General features: G+C 36.2%; 1 protein-coding gene across 1 annotated transcript; it reads left to right on the top strand.

The window, feature by feature from the left end:
- The first annotated feature begins 37 nt into the window (after positions 1-37).
- Positions 38-21,395, top strand: LOC125854822 (uncharacterized). The gene is made up of 24 exons (XM_049534407.1): positions 38-459; positions 562-671; positions 2,146-2,218; positions 2,425-2,486; positions 4,297-4,438; positions 5,875-6,093; positions 6,241-6,307; positions 7,541-7,940; positions 11,564-11,711; positions 11,796-11,956; positions 12,438-12,537; positions 14,128-14,202; positions 14,331-14,465; positions 15,483-15,572; positions 16,024-16,200; positions 16,286-16,390; positions 16,466-16,624; positions 17,580-17,624; positions 17,726-17,947; positions 19,571-19,677; positions 19,792-19,848; positions 19,942-20,002; positions 20,087-20,330; positions 21,079-21,395. Exons 1-23 carry the CDS (start codon positions 319-321, stop codon positions 20,246-20,248), a joined length of 3,018 nt encoding a protein of 1,005 aa, XP_049390364.1. The 5' UTR covers positions 38-318; the 3' UTR covers positions 20,249-20,330; positions 21,079-21,395.
- Positions 21,396-21,834: the final 439 nt, after the last annotated feature.

Genomic DNA, 21,834 nt, shown 5'->3' with positions numbered 1-21,834 from the left:
ATGGAGCACTTCCAGCAAAAAGATCAAAAAACAGAAAAGAAACAGATATAGAAGTTCAGCTGTGAGCCTCTGACCATGCCAAATAGTGAAGAGTTAACAAAACTCCAAACCTCTTTCCATTTTCTTCTCCATTTTTTTTTATATACAGACAACTTCTCCTGCATTTCCATTCCTATCAGATCGTTAAGCAATCGCCATTTCCATCCAAAATCCTCCGCAAAATCTTCCATTTTCTCCCTCCTCTACTCCGCTGCTGTTTGACTCAACGAATCGACTCGGTATCAACTCAGTGCTTGAACTCATCCGATTGGTTCAGCCATGGCTTTATCAGCCTCCGACCTGCCGGCAATGTATTCGTTGCTGACAAATTCACTTAGCGGCGAACAAAGCGTGCGTAAACCAGCTGAAGCAGCCCTAGCTCAATCAGAAAACCGGCCGGGTTTTTGTTCTTGTCTTGTGGTAATTCTTTCCCTCTTTTTTACATTTGATTTTTTTTATTTTAGGGTTTTTGAAGTACATTGGATGATAAGTTGTGGAATGGTGATGTTTTTAACATTGTAGGAAGTGATTACTGCTAAGGACTTGGCGTCTCAAGTGGATGTTCGGTTAATGGCATCGGTCTACTTCAAAAATAGCATAAATCGGTATTGGAGGAACAGGCGTGATTCCACGTGAGTTATTCACGTTGATTTAGTTTTACTCAGTTGTGCATTTTGTGGGTTTATTGAATACAAGTTCTTTTTTCCTCCTCCTAATCTTCAATTGTTGCATTGTTCTGTAAAACTATGACCAAGATAGTGTCATCCCAGTTGTTTCTGGAAATCCATAGTTTAGTGGAGAACAGAAAAAGAGTAATTTATTCCCCAAACACACATATATATGTATGCATGTTTGTTATATGTGTATCTGTATGTATGTATGTATGTGCAAGATAAGTTAGTGTACTCCCCATTATAGGATTCCTTCGAAATTGCTAATGGATATGATTTGTTTTCAAATTCTGGAAATTAAAGGATGGAGATGGAACAAATTGTAGGAATCCTAAGAATTGTTGTACTCCTTTTATTCCAAAATGTTCCCATCCTTGAAAATCTTCTTATGTATGTATATTCTATGTGTATAAGTTAAGTTAGAGTACTCCCCATATTTTACAGAAAAATCCTTTGAAATTGTTTTCTGGACATGACTAGTTCTCAAATTCTGGAAAGCTAAAGGATGCAGATTGAATGAACTCTAGGAATTTATTACACTATTAACCCAAAATGGTCATGTCCTTTGTAAATCTTTGTCCTATTTACTGCAGAAATTCCCTGTTGTTTTCCTACTGTTATTCTAAATGATGCCCTAAATTATCTTTGACTGAATGGTTATTTGTTCAAGGAAATGGACCACAATTTTGGGACATCTGAAAGGAGAATAACAGACTGTAAATTTGAGATTGATGAGTATAAGTTATTAGCATATGTTCCTTCTTCATTGTCTAAAGTAAAGTCATCAATCAAAGAAAATGGTCAGGTTATATCGTTCAGTGAAGGAATCATTCTGAATGCACTTTAACTTATATAATTTATTTCCAAGATATTTATCAAAAGAAATGACCCATGTACGACTTACAAGGTAATATTAGTTTGAAACTTGTCAAAAAATGAAAAAATAGACAGTGTTATTTGGGATATCAAATTATGTGTCTTTCCATCTATGTGGCTCGAGCTCTTCAAAAATGTCAACAGTTGTGTGTTGGATTCTCCAAAAGTAGTGAATAGAATCCGACAAAGATGCATCATCAGAAGTGAAGAGTCCCACAACTTATCTTTCATAATGCAGACAAATGAAATTCTATGATAAAATAAATTTATGGAAGTATAGTTACAAATGCAAAGGAGGTCAATGTGTGGGAAAAGAGGATGTCACTGTCAAGATGATGATGGAATTTTTCAGCAATCGCCTGCAGTATTATTCAATTTTGGTGGCTTGATGCAACATATGAATGTGGATTGAGTTTTCAGATTGCTTGTTCTTCCCACGACTCTAGCTCTGATTTGCCTTTTTATGTTCCATGTGTTGTGATTTCTCCTTCCTGCATGTTTATATATTTGTATTACTGCTGTAAATGACTATTTGCTTATCTCTGGAACATCTTGACAGGGGAATTAGCAATGAGGAGAAATTACATTTAAGACAAAAGCTGTTGTCACACTTGAGGGAAGAGAATTACCAGGTGATGCAGATTTATGTTTGGTTTTGTAATGAGCATACAGATAGCTAGAGCTCTTTTTTTTTCTCTGAAAATTGTCATCCCCGTTATCGACATTTGTTGCTTGAACTGCTCTCACTACTTAGAGATCTGAATAATATTGTCATTGGTGGACATATTTGTAAGTGCTTTCCTGATTTCTCAACTGGGTGCGTGATTGGCTGGTGCAGATTGCCCTTACATTGTCTGTGATCATCTCAAAGATTGCTCGGATCGATTACCCTAAAGAATGGTATGGTGTTCTCCATAACTATTCAAAGTACAATAGATTATTGAAGAAGAACTATTTTATTCTTTTGTCTTTTATGATTATTATCTTGACTTCTTAGATTCTTTTTAGGACAAAACGAGATTATAAAAAGAAATATGAAATCACTAGATGTTGGGGTGAACATTTTAGATGTCTAAGAGTTAATCCCTAACCAACAGTTACAAGGCCCTTTTGTCTGGGATTGATGCGGCCTTGAAGTCTCCTTGCTCATTCTGAAGATTTAAATTATTCTGGTGAAAGGATTTTTTTGCTTGCCCACTCTTAATATGAGATCAGCTTTTTAACTGGTCATTTCACATATAATTCATCTGACAAAGCTCATTTTCCTGCATCCCTTTAATTCTTTCAACCGATTTGGCAACTTTCAGCTCTACAAAGTTAGGTGATTTACCGGGTTGACGTCTCACTTGGCCCATACCCTGAGCTGTCGACCAGAATTGAAATTTACTTGCTTATACTGTCAAAGCTGTCTCAAGTTTCACAGGATGGTGATTCTGCACCATGTATATCAGCGAGAAATATCATGCTTCCGATTTCATTGGGATAATTTGAGGTGTAAATGCAAATCCAAATATGAATATAGCTCTAGTTGATAGAGTTGAAGAGTGGCTGGAGTCTCATCCAATAGTCCCCAGAGAAGTTAATGGTTTCAGTCTCTCAACGATTTTCTTGATTACCAGGTTGAATGTTGTTGATTTAAAAGGAAAAACTAAACCACTGATGTTTTGTTTTTGAATTGATTCTTGATAGAACCAAGTTTCTACCAGCTTTTACATTTATGTGAAGCAACATGTGAAACAAAGGTCAACGGTCTATTCTGTTCAACAAAAGAAACTTATAATTTAATCCATCCTATACCAAAATTCTTGTTTTGATGCATTTGTCTGGATCAGAATTGAAGAGCGTGTCAAGGTGAAGAATTATCCTTAACAGTATTACTCTATATGGTTACGAAAACACTCGTTTTTTTCCTTCTTCAAAAGTTATCCAACGTAAATAGATAGTCTGTTTAGGAAGAGCTTTACTTAGGGTTCTAATACTTCTTAGTCCTCGATAAAATGCTAATGAATTCGTAATTGCTCTTCAACAAGAAAAAGAGCAAATGAAGGAATTATGGACCTAGATTGGGCTCTGAAGTTAATACCCATTTATATGATCCTTATAGACACTAATGTAAAGGATCTATTCATTTTTACTCTTGACAAGTTTGGTTCTGTAGAGGTCCTTATTTCTCTTTTTTCTTTTTACTGCCAGTTTCACAACCTTATCTTTTTTTTGGGGTTAAGTAGTATCACCACCAAATCTTAATGTTCGATTGTTTGATTTTATTTACAATTATAGTGTTTTTTGTTATAGCTTATTATCAGCTATCAAATATTAACTAGCCAAGTCAAGCAGAAACAACGTAGTCAATTGCATTTGAATCAAATCAGGTGGTTTAAAATCTCCCGTGAAAGTATATTAAATAGCAATCTATGCATTTTAAAACTATAGTGCTCCACCTTGAGCTGTATGTTATGCTTTATCCTCAAGTGCTATCCTGATTCAGTTTTGGTGGTCAAGAAGATTATCCAGTTGCTCTAGGTGGTTATACTAGAGTGCTCTTGACTGCCCTAATCCCTAAGATCTCCCCGAGTCCTTAATGGGTTTGCTTCTCTATGTTTAGTTGGTTGTGTTCCGATATTTATAAAGAAATTTATTGTCTAAATACCTTTCTGGTATTTTCCGACTTCATCTATACACTAATCATTGATTTTGAATTCTCCTACAGGCCAGAGCTTTTTTCCTTTTTAGCACAACAGCTTCAATCGGCAGATATTCTTACTTCACATAGAATATTCATGATTCTTTACAGAACCTTGAAGGAGTTGTCTACAAAGAGGCTTACATCAGACCAAAGGACCTTTGCTGAGGTGCTGTTGGTTGTCTTCTTCCTGCATACTTTTAATATCTTTGAGCACCAAGTGATCTTATGAAAAGTTTGAAGGTTTGGTAGTGCATTAATATCTCCTCAATGTAACATAAAGTAATAGAATAATAAAGATATTTAGTCCTCACTTATGAAGAGAACACTAAGAGATACGTGTCCTAGACTTAGCTAAAGATAGGACACAGTGGAAGAAAAAGATCCATACAGGTGATAGCGCTACTTAGGGGTGTCAAATGGGCGGGTTGGGTTGAAATTAGAGATATTAAAATGGGTTGAAATAGAAATTGGATTGGGTCATAACCCGCCCAAGTTTACTTTGGGCTCAAATGGGCTAAAAGTTGGCTGGGTCATGACCCGCCCTATTTGACCCGCTTAATCTCTATAATTTTAACATATTGTTATTTAACTTTTATAACCACAATTTGAATTTCAACTCAAGAAAATTAAAAAAAAAAGTTAAAAATTGACAGATAAATCCTAAAAGATATAGAATAGATAGTAATCCATACCTTCAATATAGGAACATACACTATATCAATGCAAATAAAGAGTCTTAAAACGGGTTGGGCGGGTTGCCTATATTTGAGCTCATTTTTGACACCCCTAGCGCTACTAGTTGAAAGGTTTTAGACTTGGTAGAGAACTTCTATTATTATTATTATAATAATAATTTATATGCATATTTTTTAACTTAATTTTTCACTTTTGTTTTATTTAGTTTGATGATGATATGTGCTTAAATGAAGAAGTGAGGATTCATATTGTTGACCCCAACTTGGTTGGACTGAGGCGTATTTGTTGTTGTTGGAGTCTTGTTTTGTCAAAATTAGGGTTCAATAACTGAGTTGTCTGTAAGAATCCAAATATTACATGGAATGCTTGCTGATATCTATTTTGTAGAACCTTTCTACATTGTGTATAAATATAATATAATCTAAATTTAGTTTGAAGACAAGTATGCACATGCTTATATACTTGTACATGTTTGTACATTGCATCTAATCATCAGCTAGTGTTGTTGCTTTTGTTATCATGAGGTCATCATATAATTTTACCTAGGTGTTAGAATGCCTACCCTTTGTCTGTGTAAAGCATACTTTTGCGTTTTATCAATTCTTATTCTTTGGCACAGGCACAAGCAATTGCATGGGAGTGTAACTCTTAATGGCTGATATCCCTGCTTCATATGTCCAGTCACTTGCTGTTTTATTTTGCAGACTGCTTATCTGAAATCTCTTATTTTACATATTGGTTATTAGATGACAGCAGTTTTGAGTATCAAATCATGTCCACGGTTTCCCAAATAATTTTCAGTCATCACATAATTGTCTCTTTGAGTCTGCTCTGGTAATAAACTTTGATATGATGGATTGGACTTGCTGAGGCGCCTCACTTGGTATTTCATGATCTTTTTAACAGATATGCACGCAGTTCTTCGATTATAGTTGGCATCTTTGGCAGACTGATGTGCAGACAATACTCCATGGTTTCTCAGCTCTTGCTCAAACCTTTGGTGGGGGTGCTGTTGAATTACATCATGATGATCTTTACTTAACATGTGAGAGATGGTTTCTATGTTCAAAGATAATAAGGCAGTTGATAATTTCTGGCTTTCCGAGTGATGCCAAAACCTTACAGGTATGGGTGAAAATTCATTCTTCACCCCCCCACCCCAAAGAGGAAAAAACATAAGAAAGATAAAGTAGGATTTCTAGCTAATTGCCTTATTTCAGAGTAATTTATTGACTTTTTTTCTCTGTCCCCCCCCCTCCCCCACATTTTAAGGAGGTGCGGCATGTCAAAGAGGTTGCTCCAGTGCTTTTGAATGCCATCCAATCACTACTTCCATACTGTGAGAATGAACTTCAGATCCTTACCTAAACTTCATATTTACTTTTTCTCCATGAATTATTTGTGTTTCAATATACTTGCAATTTCCTAGTAGAACGTTAATGCATCATAGCAGAGTATTCAGGTCTGGCAGTGTCATCTGTCCGTCATGCCCTGTTTTTGGCATCTGGAGGTTCAAAATTTCACATGTATGTGTGAGCCTCCTGTATACTTACATAAAAAAGTGCAAAAAGTTAGGGTTACATTTTATTTTATAGGATTTTTTCATGCTGACCTTCTGATAGGAAAATGGTAATCAATATAATGGATGCCAGTGTCTTCTTGGGAGCCCCTTTGCTGACTTTCAGACTATTACATGACAAGTGAAAGAATTACTTGGTTTGGGTCTTGTTCTTTCTCCCCAGTGCCATCTGGAGAAAATGCATTTGAAATGCTATTTCAGAGTCAGTTTATTCAAGGACTTAAAAGGCATATTTCAATCCACTGCATTGGCTTCAACTGTGGACTTCAAAAGTAATCTCAATCCAACGACAAATGCACCTAAGCAATGTAACACAACTTGTTTCAGATATCGACCTTCTCCTGACAGTTTTGGGGCATGCTTTGATTTTATCTAAAAGTAGAAAATATCAATCAAAAAATGACAACATCATTGCCTTCCTAACCGGGCATGTGACATACACACACTCAGTTTTATGGCTAAAAAAGTTTTTGCCTACTAACCTTTATAAATGTCAGCATGCATCCTCTAAGTGAGTAACTTAATAAAAAGGGCCAGTATTGATTGTGCCTTGATATGCCAAAGTGTCACATCTGACAAGTGAATCATTGAAGCTCTAACGACAAGTTTTCAAGATGCTTGAGACTCCTTAAAATACTAGTGCAATTTTTGTTAGATTATTGGTAACTTACACTTATGAATGTTGCTTAGCAAGATACTTTTCTTCCCTCAACAGTATATAGTGGAAACCCAAATTCATGTTTTCTTGGATACTAGGAAAGGAAGATGATGAAAAGAAAGTAGAAATGAAAAGGTAGAGAGGAGGAAATGCACAATTTTTTGTTCTCCCTTTTGTTTGGTTGATAATAAACAGAGAGGAAGTAAAAGGAAAATGTGGGTTGGGGATTGATTCCTATTTCCTCTCTGTTGCTTTGATGCTGCCTAACAAGAAAAGGGAAAATGTTTTTTATATTCCTTCTGAACTAATATACTGATCACTCCTTAAATTTGCAGATTCATCTATCCAGGACCATCAACCTAAATTTTGGGATTTATTAAAAAGGGCTTGTACAAAGTTAATGAAGATTTTAGTCGCCATCCAGCAGCGACATCCTTATTCATTCGGGGATAAATGTGTCCTTCCACTTATCACGGAATTCTGTTTAAGCAAGATTTTGGATCCTGAACCACATATTATGTCCTTTGAGCAATTCATGATTCAATGTATGGTAATGGTGAAAACAATATTGGAAAGTAAAGAGTATAAGGAAAACTTGACAGGACGCGTGGTTGATGAAAATAGAGTAACATTTGAGCAGATGAAGCAAAACATATCTAGTACAGTTGCTGGCCTTCTTACTTCCCTTTTGCCTACTGACCGGGTTGTACTCCTGTGTAATGTATTGATAAGGAGGTAAGACATCCCAACTCTTTATGGGTCCTCTTCTTGCTATTTTATGTGAAGCAACTGATTTGCTGAATGAGGTTCCCAAGCACCAGATTAAAAATGTAACAAGCTTAACAATTTTTAATGATCTTTTGGTCCTCGTCTCTATTCCATTTGTGGTAGAATAGTCATAACATCCTCAATCAATCCAGATAGGCCAATTTGAGTGGCTCTTTATGGTGCCCTAATTTCAAGTAGTATGAATCAATGTTCTCCTCATTACAGGTTTGGACTTGCAGGGTTATATTAGGTGCAAGTAGGGTTTGAAGTAGGTGGAGAAGGGGCAATAAAGGGTAGTTATACTTTTTTAAGGTGCGAGTAGGGTTTGATGGAGGTGGAGAAGGTGCAATAAAGGGTAGTTGTTCTTTTAGTGAATTCTAGTGCTGGAAGATCCATTTCCAACATTAAATAATTTGGGGAGATCAGTTTAGATTAAAGAAATTGAGTATTTTCCTTTGCACCCAAGGGTGTCGCCTAGTGGTTTTTGAAGTCGGTTGAGAACCATGATGTCTCATGTTCAAATCCCATCATAGGCAAAAACACTAGGTGATTCCATCTGTCCAATTCTTGATGGAACAAAGTTACCTGAAACTTGTGTTGGTGGGGAGGTAGGAAGTACTTCCTGAATTAGTCAAGGTGCGCGTAAGCTGGCCTAGACACCGCGATTAATGTTTTCCTTTCTGGTTTCTTAGTGTTGGGGTAGTGGGAATTTGAACAATGCAGAATGATGAATCTTGTTTTGTGATGAGGGGCTATTCTGTGGCCATTAGAATTATTAATATCCTCTTGACCACTTGATTTATCTTTCCAAAACTATTTTGGCACATGATGAAAACCTTTAGTTTCTGTTGACTTCAAACACACACCTTTCTTGCCCAATAAAATGAAAGAGCATTTTGACGGGAGTGAAGGTGGAGATTATCCGGGTCTCAGCTGAATGTCTACAAGCTGAGGAAAGGGGATATTTCGAATATGAATTGATATCTTCTGCTCTGAGAGAAAATTTTAAGCTGTTGTAATTATAATATACAGAAAAGGATTAAAAAATACCTCTTAACTATGCAAAATTGTACAAAAATGCCCCTATTGTTACTTTTGGGTCAAAATGTCCCTTTTCCTAATAAAGATATTGTAACTCATCATTGATTTTCATATATATAAGATCATAGTAATCCATCATTAATTTTCATTTAGATAACAATAAGAATCTTTTTTTAATAAAATAGAAAATATTTATTTCTTAATATTTTTCAAATTCGATTAGGGGACTAATGGTTGGGCCATGGGCAGTCTGTGGGGATTTTAATGTATGCAGAAACATTTCTTAAAAAAGAAACTGCACCAGAAGAATAAAAGGGGTGAAGGAGTTCTTTGACTTTATTGAAGATATGAATCTCATAGACTGGCAATTAGAAGATGCAAAATACACATGGTTCAAAGGGGACCTCGAGGAAGTTGCTTTATGAATTGATAGGATGTTAATCTCTGCAGATTGGGATGATTGTTTTCAATAATCTGAAATAGATTCCCTTGCAGAGCATTACTTCTGATCACACTCCTCCTACTGCTTTACAAAGGGGATCTTGGGGAAGAAAGAAAAGTTACAATAAGTTTGAAAATTGGTGGTTGGGTACTGAGGGCTTTATTGTCAGAGTCAGGAGGTTGGTGGAATAACTTGAGCTATGAAGGAAGACCTGATTACATTTTGGCCTGTAAGATGAAAGCCTTAAAGAACAAGTTCAAAAGTATGGAATAAGAGTGGGTTGGGGAATCTCGGGTCACAGCGTAAGAATTTGCTAAGGAAATAGGCTGCTATAGTGACAGGGATAAGAATGCTTACAGATGAAGAGACAACAAACGAGGTTGAACTGTTGCTTGAGTATGAAGATCAGATTAAGAAAGAAGAAAGTGCTTGGAGGCAAAGATCAAGTGCTGGGCTGAAAGGAGGGAGACAAAAATACTAAGTTTTTTCATAAGGTTGCCACTACTCACAAAATGTAGAACAATATGGACCAAATTTGTGTGCAAGGAGAAATAATTCAGGAGAATACTAGAATTGAATGGGAGATAGTAGAATTTTATCAAAGCCTATATACAAAAACAGTTCACTGGAGACCTGCTTACCATTTTCCTAACTGTCCAATTCTATCAATGGAGGAAAATGAGAGTATGCAAGGAAGTTTTGAGGAAGAAGATGATGTTGAGATGTCTAAAATTAGAGCCTGATGATGTTGAGATGTCTTACCATGGAATTTTTATCAAATGCTGGGAAGTGGTGAAACAAGATATCATGAATGCTTTCCATAATTTTCATGACCAACACATGTTTAAAAGGAGCTTCAATGCCTACATTTGTAACACTCCTTCCAAAAGAAGAAAGGTGCCAAAGAGCTAAAGGATTTCAGGCCAATCAGTTTGATAGGCAGCATATACAAAATCTTCTTAAAAGTACTCAGAGAGGCTTAAAATAGTGATGGCAAAACTGGTGGAATCATAACAAATGACCTTTATTAAAGGAAGACAAATCATGGATACAATTTTGTTAGCTAATAAAGCTGTGGGGTCCAAACGAAAGCAAGGAAAACTAGGGATTCTTTGCAAACTTGACATAGAGAAAGCCCATGACCATGTCAATCAGGAGGGCTAAATAGGATGGGGTTTGGACAAAAGTGGATAAACTAGGTAAAATTTTGCATATCCACTGCGAGTTTTTCAGTTATTGTCAATGGCTCCCCAACATGGTACTTCAGGGCACAAAAGGGTTTAAGACAAACTGACCCTTTGTCACCATTCTTATTCTTATTATCAATGGAAGGTCTCAACAACATAGTCAAAACAATAAATATGAATGGGTGGTTGAGAGGTTTCAATGTGGTCAGAGAAGGATAAAATGATTTGGAGATAACTCATTTACAGTATGCAGATAATACCCTAATTTTTGGTGATGCAGATGATGAACAAATCAAAATTCTGAGGGTGATATTGGTTCTCTTTGAAGGGATGTCTGGACTGCACATCAACCGGAGAAAGAGCTTTCTATATCCTATCAATGAGGTCACAACCATGAAATCCCTAAATGCAATTCGGGGACGAGCGATTGGTAGCCTGCCAACAGTGTACTTGAGTATGCCTTTAGGAGCAAAATCAAAGTCCAAGGAAAACTGGAATACTGTTGGAGATCTCAAGTTCGAAGCTCCTTGCCAGTGAAAGCAAGGGGTTTGCCTTCTGGGTCGAGCTCGTCGCACCAGGCTTGCCTAGTGCGGGTTACCTCTCCTATGTGGTTTGCGAGCTATTGCATAGGAGCAGGGGTTTTACTTTGTGCGCACCCAAAGGGTAGTGGCTACGGGTTTCCCTTGTCATAAAAAAGAAAAGAACAATATGATTATTAGGAAAAAGGGACATTTTGACCCAAAAGCAACAAAAGGGACATTTTTGGACCAAAATATCAATGGAAGGGGCATTTTTGGATCAAACTATTAACAAAGGGCATTTTTGTACAATTTTACATAGTTTAAGGGCATTTTGATCCTTTTTTGTATTATATATTATTGAGACCTGTCTCCTTATTCTTCCAATTTCTCCAAATGTAGGTACTTTGTTCTGACTGCAAGTGATATGGAGGAATGGCACCAGAACCCAGAGTCTTTCTATCACGAGCAGGATTCAGTGCTATGGTCAGAGAAACTAAGGCCATGTGCTGAAGCTCTATATATTGTCTTGTTTGAAAATCATAGTCAAGTATGTTGACCCTATTCCATGTGTTGTTCTATGACCTTAACACATTGCATTAGTCTGGGCATGAACTTGTTATGTGATTTTCAGCTGCTAGGACCTGTTGTTGTCTCTATTCTGCAAGAGGCTATGAGTGGTTGCCCTTCTGCAGTTAATGAAATAACTCCAGCACTGCTTCTTAAGGATGCTGCTTATGGTGCTGCCGCATACATTTACTATGAGCTCTCGAACTATCTGAGTTTCAAGGATTGGTATGTGCTTTTCATGCTTGAAATATTGCTGGATCCAATAGCTCTGACCCCTTAGACATGTTCTGGAATTTTTTATCCTCTTATTATCTTAGCAACGGCATCTGAAACAAGGTGATAAAACATGAGGAACCACATTAGCAAAACAGAATAAAAGAAATAGCAAATGATAGGTGGCTTCGCCTTGCTGTGTTATTCACATGAAGGGAATGGATAAAGTCAACTACAATTTTCTCAACATCATGATTTATTAGTAACTTTTTTCCTCTTGGTTTTAAAATATATTCAGGTGCCATATATTGAATGGTTTGTTCTCCCATTGCCCAAGACAGTGAAACTCATCCTTTAGAGACCACTCTATTATATGAACTCATAATTTTTAAAAATATTACTTAGTCATTTTGTTGGGGTTTGCAAAATTGAAAGTCGTATTCTATTGGGGATATAAATATGCGTCTTCACAATCTCTTAACATGTTGTGCAGGTTCAATGGAGCATTATCATTGGAGTTGACAAATGATCATCCCAATATGCGGATAATCCACAGAAAAGTAGCACTAATCCTTGGACAATGGGTTTCAGAGGTATTTAGACTGCAGCTAACAAAAAAGAGAATTTCCTGGAAATTGCTTTATGCAGTGTTCGAATTAAGAAGGGGAGATGGAAAGTAATAAATGTCTGTTTCCCCATTCTGTCAAATTTGGAATGGGTTAAAGGACTGATATGCGAGGGTTACTCGCCATCCATTTTACTTCCTAACCAAACAAGGGAATGGAACTTTTCTCTTTGCTTCTTTTGGGTTGTATAACTCCCCCTTCTGCAACTTCTCTTTAACCCTACTATATAAGGCTATGACTTCCCTTCTCCTAGATTGAGAGTGAGAATAGATGAATCTCCTTGAGCACCCACATTGCAGTGATATTAAGTTGATTAATATTTGTGGTTTGAAGTGTCTTTTACGAACTTCTCATAACTCTTGGTTGTCCCATATTCTGTGCTCTTGAATATGCCAAACAGATGCTTTTCGTTCCTTTTACCAATCTAAAACTGCAACAGAAGCCATTAAGGACGAGAGCAACTAATTCCAGTTCTCCTTTGTCATTATAGAGATACAGGAAAAAAAACCCAATTATTCAGGAATGATTTTTTAGTAAAACAAGTTCAGCATTCCTTTAATGAGAGTTTGTCAGTGGTCTAAACTCTAAAAGACCCTAACAAGTGTCTTCCCTAGTGGAAATATAACATACTTTTAATTGAACAAGTTTATAGCATGTATATATGCTGTTCCTCTCATTTATACAAACTTCCACTTAACGTCAAGTTAAGTTTTGTTTTCTTGTCATAGAAGTCAAGCATAAGTTATTTATAAAATTGGTTTCGGATTACCAATATATAAGGTGTAATCTATGGGAATTTAGAAAGAGAGGAGTATTGTATGAAATGTTCATGCAATCTTCGTTCTTCAATCAGCAGTTCTTGTAAGAAAAATGTTTAATATGGTGAATCCTTGTTGGTTCATAGTAATCTAAAATAGTACTTCCTCTGTCCCAAGTTATGTGGCAAACTTTCCTTTTTAGTCTATTCCAAAAAGAATATCATTTTTCTATTATTAGAAAGAATTTAACTTTAAATTCCTCTTTTATCCTTAATGAAATGATTTTTAGCCACACAAATATCTAAGGTTTGTTTTAGACCACAAATTTCTGTTTCAAATGTTCTGTTTCTTAAAGTTTGTGCCAAGTCAAATGGTGCCACATAAATTGAGATATATGGAGTGTTGTATCTGTATATATAAATGGAAATCTTTGACTGTTTCTAAATATATATACACACACACACACACACCCACACTTATTTTTCACTTTTATTTTATTTAGTATGACGATGATGGAATGAGCTTAAATGAAGACGTGGGGGGGGGGGGGGGGGGNGGGGGGGTTGTATACTTGTTTTGGGATTGAGTCTTGAGTTGTTGTCTTTGTTTTATTACCGTTCATATGCTATTGTTTCACTGACAGTTGTAGGTTGTTATTATGATAGTTATGTGCCTTCAACCCATAGATTTATGGAGCCAGCAATCGTGTTTACTTTTGTCTAACTGTGTTTTCACATCAGATTAAAGATGACACCAGAAGTGATCACATATACTTTTGTCTAACTGTGTTTTCTCACAGATTAAAGATGACACCAGAAGAGCAGTTTATTGTGCTCTAATCAGATTACTTCAGGAGAATGACTTGTGTGTAAGGGTATGCCACATTTTATAGAAAACAACTACCTTCTGAATTAAGCTGTACATCTATCAGAATTTTCTGAATTTCAAGTTTCTCTTCATTCACTTTGTGTTATACTGAAGCTACTTTGTCTCTTCTTTTAGCTGACAGCATGCCGGTCCTTGTATTTTCATATTGAAGATGCAACTTTTAATGAAAATGAGTTCTTAGATCTTCTTCCGGTTTGTTGGGATCTGTGTTTCAAAGTGGTGGATGAAGTACAGGAATTTGACTCAAAGGTAGAATCAGCTGGTGTTCTTTCTAACTTTAAACGGCCTATTTAATTCTCATTTATTTATTTGTTTATTTGTTTTTGTCTATATTGCTCGGACTCTTTAAAATGTTGGTGCACCCATGTTGGATCCAACACGCATCCGTTGACATATTTGAAGAGTCCGAGCAACAAAGGTTTTGATAACCAAGAAAACCAAGGGCCACTGGTTCACAGTTTGAAACTCAATGGATAATGGACCTGCCCCTCTACCCTTCAGTATTTAATTACTCCCCCCTGTCCCTATTTATATGACACACTTTCCTTTTTACTCAGTCCCAAAAAGAATGAGACATTTCCTTATTTGGCAAAAAGTTTACGAAGGTGTACTCTTCTATTTAATAATTCATTTATTTTAACGGTAGTTTTGGAACATCGCAAAGTCTTCCCATATTTCTTAAACTTCGTGCCAAGTCAAACTACATCACATAAATTGGGACGGAGGGAGAGTCATTTGTTCACTCATCTTTTCTTTTTTGTAATATTGCTGTATCCGATTTCTGGTAACTTTAGTTCCCTAGACCTTTGCAATAGCTCTCAGTTAAGGACAAGCTGTACCGATTCAGTGGTTACATGCACATGCATAAGGTAATTTTTTAACATATTTTGGGTGTTATTGGTTGATGCTTGAATGAATTGTAACATTGTTGAGGATGCTCACAAATATTTGAGGGGGAAGGTTAGAGAGAGGATCCATTTCAAAGTTATCTCTTGTCCTGTTCTTTTCTTTGCTCTCTGAAAAAAAAGCCCATGTTATAGTTGTTAGAAAATGGGGAAAAAGGAGAAGAAAAAGAAACAGGATTTTTTCTGAGCAAGGTAACACTAGAAACAAGATTTGTCCCTATCACTTTTTTTAATATCATGGAAATCTTTTTTTCAACTTATGTGTTCTTTCAATCTGTCTTTAGTTTTCAATCTTCTATATATTTTAGTCGTTTTTTAGTTCTCTGCTCACAATGTTTTCTTTTTTGGATAAAATTTTCAGGTTCAAGTTCTGAATACTATCTCTGTTCTGATAGCACGTGTTACTGAAGTTACACCATATGCAAACAAGTTGATGCTATTTTTCCAGAAGGTATCCTTATGGTTTTCTTTTTCCGCATCTCCTTGTTGATATGTTAACTTAGGTGTGATGACTTATGTGCAGTTGAAGTTTTATTTTATTACCATTACCATTACCATTCCAGAGTACAATCTCTGTAAGATTCCGCCTTCCTGAAATTTCATCTAGAAGTTGGAGAACTGGAGAAAGCTCGGGAATTTTTAGTAAAGCTTTTTCATTAGATGGTAGATTCTATGCTGTCACTTTATGCTGTTTCTCAAACTTCCCATTTAGAGACCCAAACTTAATTGCCTCTATTCTCCTTACTTTCATTTTGTGTAGTTTCTGAGGAAAATTTGTTGATAGAATTGCATGTAAGAGTAGGATTCTTAATGAATTCCACGTGCTTTTGTTTCCCATTAAACTGTATCTGCGTGATTTACTGTTCTTTCTTTTTTGCTGATTAGAGCTGTTCCTTTATTAGGCATGGGAAGAATCTTCTAGTGAAAGCATCTTGCAGATTCAACTTCTTACTGCATTGAAGAATTTTGTAGTTGCTCTCGGTTATCAGTCGCCTAAATCGTACGGCATGTTATTGCCGATTTTGCGAAGTGGAATTAACATAACCAGCCCTGATGAGCTTCTAGAAGACTGCATGCAGGCATGTTCTATATGTGGCCGATTTAATTGATTAGTTTCATATCATATTAGAACTGTGCCCTTATTCCAGCCAGTTTATCATGCAGTTATGGGAAGCAACACTTATTAATGCGCCTTCTATGGTACCAGAATTGTTGGGGTATTTCCCATGTCTTGTGGAAATTTTGGAAAGAAGTTTTGATCACTTGAAGGTTGAGGAGAGATTTAACAGAACTAATATTTTCAGTTCTGGATTTTTTTTTGTGCTGATGTTTCATGACATGTAGGTTGCTACCAATATCATTGAAGACTATGTTATTTTGGGTGGAAGGGAGTTTCTCAGTTTGCATGCGTCTAACATTGCTAAACTTCTAGATCTGGTGGTTGGGAATGTCAATGACAGGGGACTACTCTCAGTTATTCCAGTCATTGACATTCTAGTTCAGGTATTTGATTTCCTTGCCACTTTTATTAAATTATGTGTTGGTGGAAGGCCAGGAATTATAGATTAACCAGATAAATAATATGTTACCTAAGCTGCTTTAGTTTCAGTGTACTTCTTTTGAAACAGGGCTGCAAATAGTCAGAAATGAAGGGATAGGAAAACGTAATGGACAAGCTTCTTAAAATGTATAATTCGATATGTTCTGAATTTGAGCTTTAGATAAGAGAAAAGTTAAGGAAAAGCTAAGTTGCTCAGTCTCGGGTGCGGGTGTCCGATACGGGTGTGGATATAAATGTTGGATTCTTCATGATTTAACTTTTAAGATTCGGGGTTATGGATCCATGTAGGGATACAAGTGCAGGGATTCACCTAAATATAATTAAAATATCTAAAAATAGAGTTAGAAAACCTAAATTATGAGATATTATGGGAGAACTTGAGGAGAAACCTGGAAGGAGATTAACGGAAAAGGAGTGACATAGAAATTTCTATATAAAAGGTATTCCATTTTTTGCAATTTCACCTTAGCTTTTGTATTGATTACAGACAATCATTAAAACGTTCACACTTACCCCATCGATCTTGGTCAAAGTACCCATAATCGGTTGACCAAATTGGACACGGATCCCACACCCACGTCGTGTCGACACAGGTGCAGCACCAGAAGTGAAGAGTCTGAGCAACTTAGAGGAAAAGAGTAGTTGATATTATTCTTAAAACCTTCAATTCCTTTGTTCTAAATTTGAGCTTTGATAAGATCAAAATGTATCAAAAGTAAGTTCCAATACAAACTTCTCATGTTATAAACTTGAGCTTTGATAAGATGAAAATGTATTGAGACTAGGTTTAAGTACAAACTTCTCACTAACTCTGACTAGAACATTGGTGGATTTAATATAGGCCCAAAAGGGTTCTTCCTGTGAATGATATGTGCTAATACTTTTATGATGTGGCAGTGTTTCCCGATGGAAGTGCCTCAGCTTATCAGTTCCACATTGCAGGTAACTGTAGTTTTCTTCTTTGTCTTCTCTATGCACTACAACGTGTATGTCTACCTTTTCCTTTATGGCATGATTTCACGTGGTTCCATGAATGTTGCTAGAAATTAATAATCATGTGCCTGACTGGGGGAGATGATCATGATCCTTCCAAGGCAGCTGTAAAAGCATCATCATCAGCACTGCTGGCAAGGATTTTGGTGATGAACACTAATTATCTTGCACAGCTAACTTCTGATCCGTCACTGTCTATACACCTTCAGAAATCTGGTTTTCCTAGTGAAGAAAACATACTCCTTTGCCTCGTCGACATGTGGCTTGAAAAGGTAAGTTAAATGATTAAATTTGGAGTTTGATAGATATTATTGTGATTAATGGTTTTCTTTAGAACCTCTACAAAACCTGAGCTGATACTTTATGATGGTAAGCTGTGTTCTTGGTTTGTCTGTTCAATCAAAATATTTCTCCTTGCTGTATCAAGGTGCAAATTTGTGAAGCATTAACCATTGATCCCAGTTGAGCATTGGGTTGTCAAAGGTGACCCTGAAGCGAGGCTCAAAATGTGCGCTTCAGTATCACCATCAAGATTTTAAGACACACTTTTCCTTGCCAATAAGCCTCTTCTTAAGAGGCGACTCTAAACAATTGATATTTCACTTCATCATATTTTTTTTTTTCAATTTCTTTGTTCATATATTTTTCTTTCATACTTATAATTATTAGTCTTGAAAGTTCATAAAAAAATAAAATAATTATTAGTTTTGGACTAAACATATATATTTGTATTTTTTTCTCCGTTTGCGCCTTTTTTCATTAAAGCCCAACCTTTATTTGTGCTGAAAGCCCCAACAGACGTTAGAGATTTTTTTGCGCCTTTTGCTTTTGATTACACTGGATTTGAGCACAAACTAGTTACTATGGAATAAAAGACTTTTTGGCTATAGTATCATTCAGTATAAGATGTCAGATATCAAAAGAAATTATTCAGTATATGATGGAACTATTTGACATAACAATCATGTGGAACTTTAGGCTATAAATGCACTTCTATAGTAATAGGAGTTCGACAATTTCCTGATTTTTACATAGTCTATAATATTATCAGTTTTAGGAAGCAAGTATGCTTGATTCCTTTTGTTAGTAACACAAAAAGATTTTGTTAATGCATCAGAGCCAATCACCAAATTGGCATTTGGCCTATACAAAAGTTGGCCATCCCCTGTACAAAAACACTGAAAGTGATCACCTCTATAAAATAACAACTCCAGAGAAGTGCTAATGAAGTCTACCATATATTGCACTTCATGTACTTCCTGAAGCTTACACCATAAAGCCAACATACACGAACATTATATTTATTTTTGATAACCAAGAAATCACCGAAGGTTAAAGGCACAAGGTTCGAAACAAATGGATGATGGGCCCGCCCCTCTACCATTTTCCACTTAAATAGCAGTCTGTTGTCTGCGACAGGGTTCGAACCCGTGACATGCGCCTAACCCACACATCACAGACAAAGCTTGCTTACCTTCGAAATTCCTAGAATTTATTACTTCCCATAGTACCCAACATCACTGATTGAGATTGTCCTCCAAACTTTCTTCAATGATTTGTGCCTTCCTTTACCTTAACATGACCGTAGATCCCTCAACTCCCCTTTTGTTTTCCCCTTCTGCTTCTTCAGCATCCAGAATCACCTTTTCCAGTTCATGAAGGAGCAAGGCCATCATCTATAAATTATTTATCCTTCTTTATTGTGGGTTCATGTTGTTAAATCTATATGGCTGGAACTTAGTGGTCTTGTATCTTCTCAATCCTTTTATAGAAGGTTTGGGGAAGTATAGCCTTAAATTTTTCTTTGAACTTAGTTCTGATAACAACTTTGTGTGGTGTTCCTCACCTGACTTTTTATGTTATTGTTGGTCTTTTGTTTTGTGAAATTTTCTCAGGTTGACAATGTTACCTCTTTCCAGAAGAAGACAATTGGTTTGGCCCTCTCTATAATTTTGACTTTGAGGTTGCCTCAAGTACTTGATAAACTTGATCAGATAATGAGGTATTTGATTGAATTTGTAATCGTGAGATTTATTTATGTATTTGCTTTTAATCATTATCCTAATCCGATATGTACGTTTTGTTTATGCTAATCCTACCTCTATGCTTTTGGTAGTGTATGTACAAGTGTTATAATGGGTGGAAGTGAGGATTTAAGTGAAGAAGAGTCTAGGTATGTCTGATAATCTTTCTTTTTACTTTAATGGCTCTTGAGATTTTGACAACTGATGAGACTCCATTTGCAATATAAAATGTGAAACCACAGTAGTGACAATGTAAGCTCTAGCAAACCTCATGTGCCAAGCAAGGAGTTGAGGAGGAGACAGGTAACTGGTGCTAGTACTTATATATGAATAGGGCTATGTAACTCTTTTCTGAATTGGATTCTTAGTGAGATTTTTCTTTTTTAGATGAAACTCTCGGACCCAATAAACCAGATTTCGTTGGAGAACTCAGTGAGAGACAATCTTCAAACTTGTTCATCTCTTCATGGGGAATCCTTTAATGCAGCCATTGGTAGATTGCATCCTTCAGTACTCAATCAATTAAAACAAGCATTGAAGATGCCATGAGTTAAATAGTGGGTGTCAATTCTTGATGTAATTTTCTAAGTTGGTCTTTGAGTTGCAATGATCTCACCAAGGCGTAAGAAAGGTGAGTCATTCTCTATATGGATGCATTTAAGTTTCTTATTTCTCCTTGATCCCCAAATACATAATTTTTTTGTTTTAATATTATGTGGACATATATTAAAGGGAGGTGCATATATAATGGCAATGTATCTGTTATAATTTCAGAGAATATATGTAGTAGTGAATGATTATAATGGAACTGGTGGTGCAGTGGATGTGGTTGCTCCTCTCTTAACCAGAGGTTTTGGGTTCGAGCCCTGGATATGGAAAAATCCTTGGTAGGGAATGCTTTCACCTGAATGGGGCTCTACGCGGCGCGAATCTAGATTAGTCGGGCTCCTACCAGACATCAGATGGGAAACCAAAAATAAAATAAAATAATGAAACTTGCTGTATGAAATTCTGCAAAAACTTCCTCTGCTAACCTTGATATAAGGGTGGTCTTGATTAAGATGGAAAAACATGTGATGTGTCTCAAACATCTTTTGGTATTTGCTCTCAAGTATGAACAAAAATGGTAAAAGGGGGAGGCGAATGAAAATGACCAAAAAAGCTGGCAGAAATTGGAATTGCATGGAGATTAAATCATAATGTAGTCCAGTGGTTCTGAAGTTCATATTTTTTAAATCATTTTAACTCATTATGTGACTTTTTTCCTTAGTAGACTATCTTCAGTTCCTACTATTGCCCCCCCCCCCCCAATATTCTTTTCCCACATCTCTGGCCATGCTTTACTAAGGTCAAAACTGATGTATTCTTCTACTGTCCAGGTCTCACCTAGAAGCATGCTGCTGCGCCGTTATTTATTAAGTTCCATTTTTTCGCCCCTATTGTTTGGTTGGATTGTTGTTGTTCTGGATGGGTTGTTTTGCCCAAGTTGCGCAGGGGGAGGGAAGAGGTGTTGCTATTAAGGGCATTCTCCACTTAGCCACCCAATTTTTCTCCCCGTTCGTTCGGGGTGCGGGATTGTGTTGTAAATAGCATGATCCTCTCATGTCGTGGTTTTTAAGGCATAAAGGATCAGAGCTTGAGGTTGTAATACTGGATAGTGTGCAGTTACCATTTGCTCAAAGCAGGAAATAGGGACAATGACAATTCACTCAACGGCATTTGCCAACTATTCTAGTTTTTGCGCTTGTGGCTTTTTGAATTTTATTTCTTTGATGTGTTTCAAATTTTATCCTATACTTTTAAATATTGTCTAGATTTATCCTCTGTTATATTATCCGGTCATATTTACCCCTATTGTTATACCTTCTGGCCTTATATACCCTTCTACTCTCATATAGTTATAATCTGTATTTACCTTCTAGAGTTAGCAGACTTTTTAAAGTTACCTCTCAATCCTGATGGATAATCCATAATAACCTAAATCCCTTTTTTAAGGCACTTATTCTTCTCATTTAATTTTTATTTATTTTTATAAATAAATGCCACAACTCTCACATTAGCTTTTATCTCCTATATTATCGTTATCAAGTATGATTTCTATTAACATAAAGGTTTATTTTAATATTCTCAATGCA

Source organism: Solanum stenotomum, chromosome 2 (assembly GCF_019186545.1).
Source record: "Solanum stenotomum isolate F172 chromosome 2, ASM1918654v1, whole genome shotgun sequence".
NCBI lineage: Eukaryota > Viridiplantae > Streptophyta > Magnoliopsida > Solanales > Solanaceae > Solanum > Solanum stenotomum.
This window is presented reverse-complemented; position numbering and strand designations above follow the sequence as displayed.

Bases quoted from the DNA above. Each gene is read 5' to 3' on its own strand.
- LOC125854822 (XM_049534407.1), top strand. From the start codon at position 319: ATGGCTTTATCAGCCTCCGACCTGCCGGCAATGTATTCGTTGCTGACA. The intron at 6,308-7,540 runs GTGAGAATGAAC...TTAAATTTGCAG, and splicing joins CCAATCACTACTTCCATACT to ATTCATCTATCCAGGACCAT. The intron at 16,625-17,579 runs GTATTTGATTTC...ATGATGTGGCAG, and splicing joins TCATTGACATTCTAGTTCAG to TGTTTCCCGATGGAAGTGCC.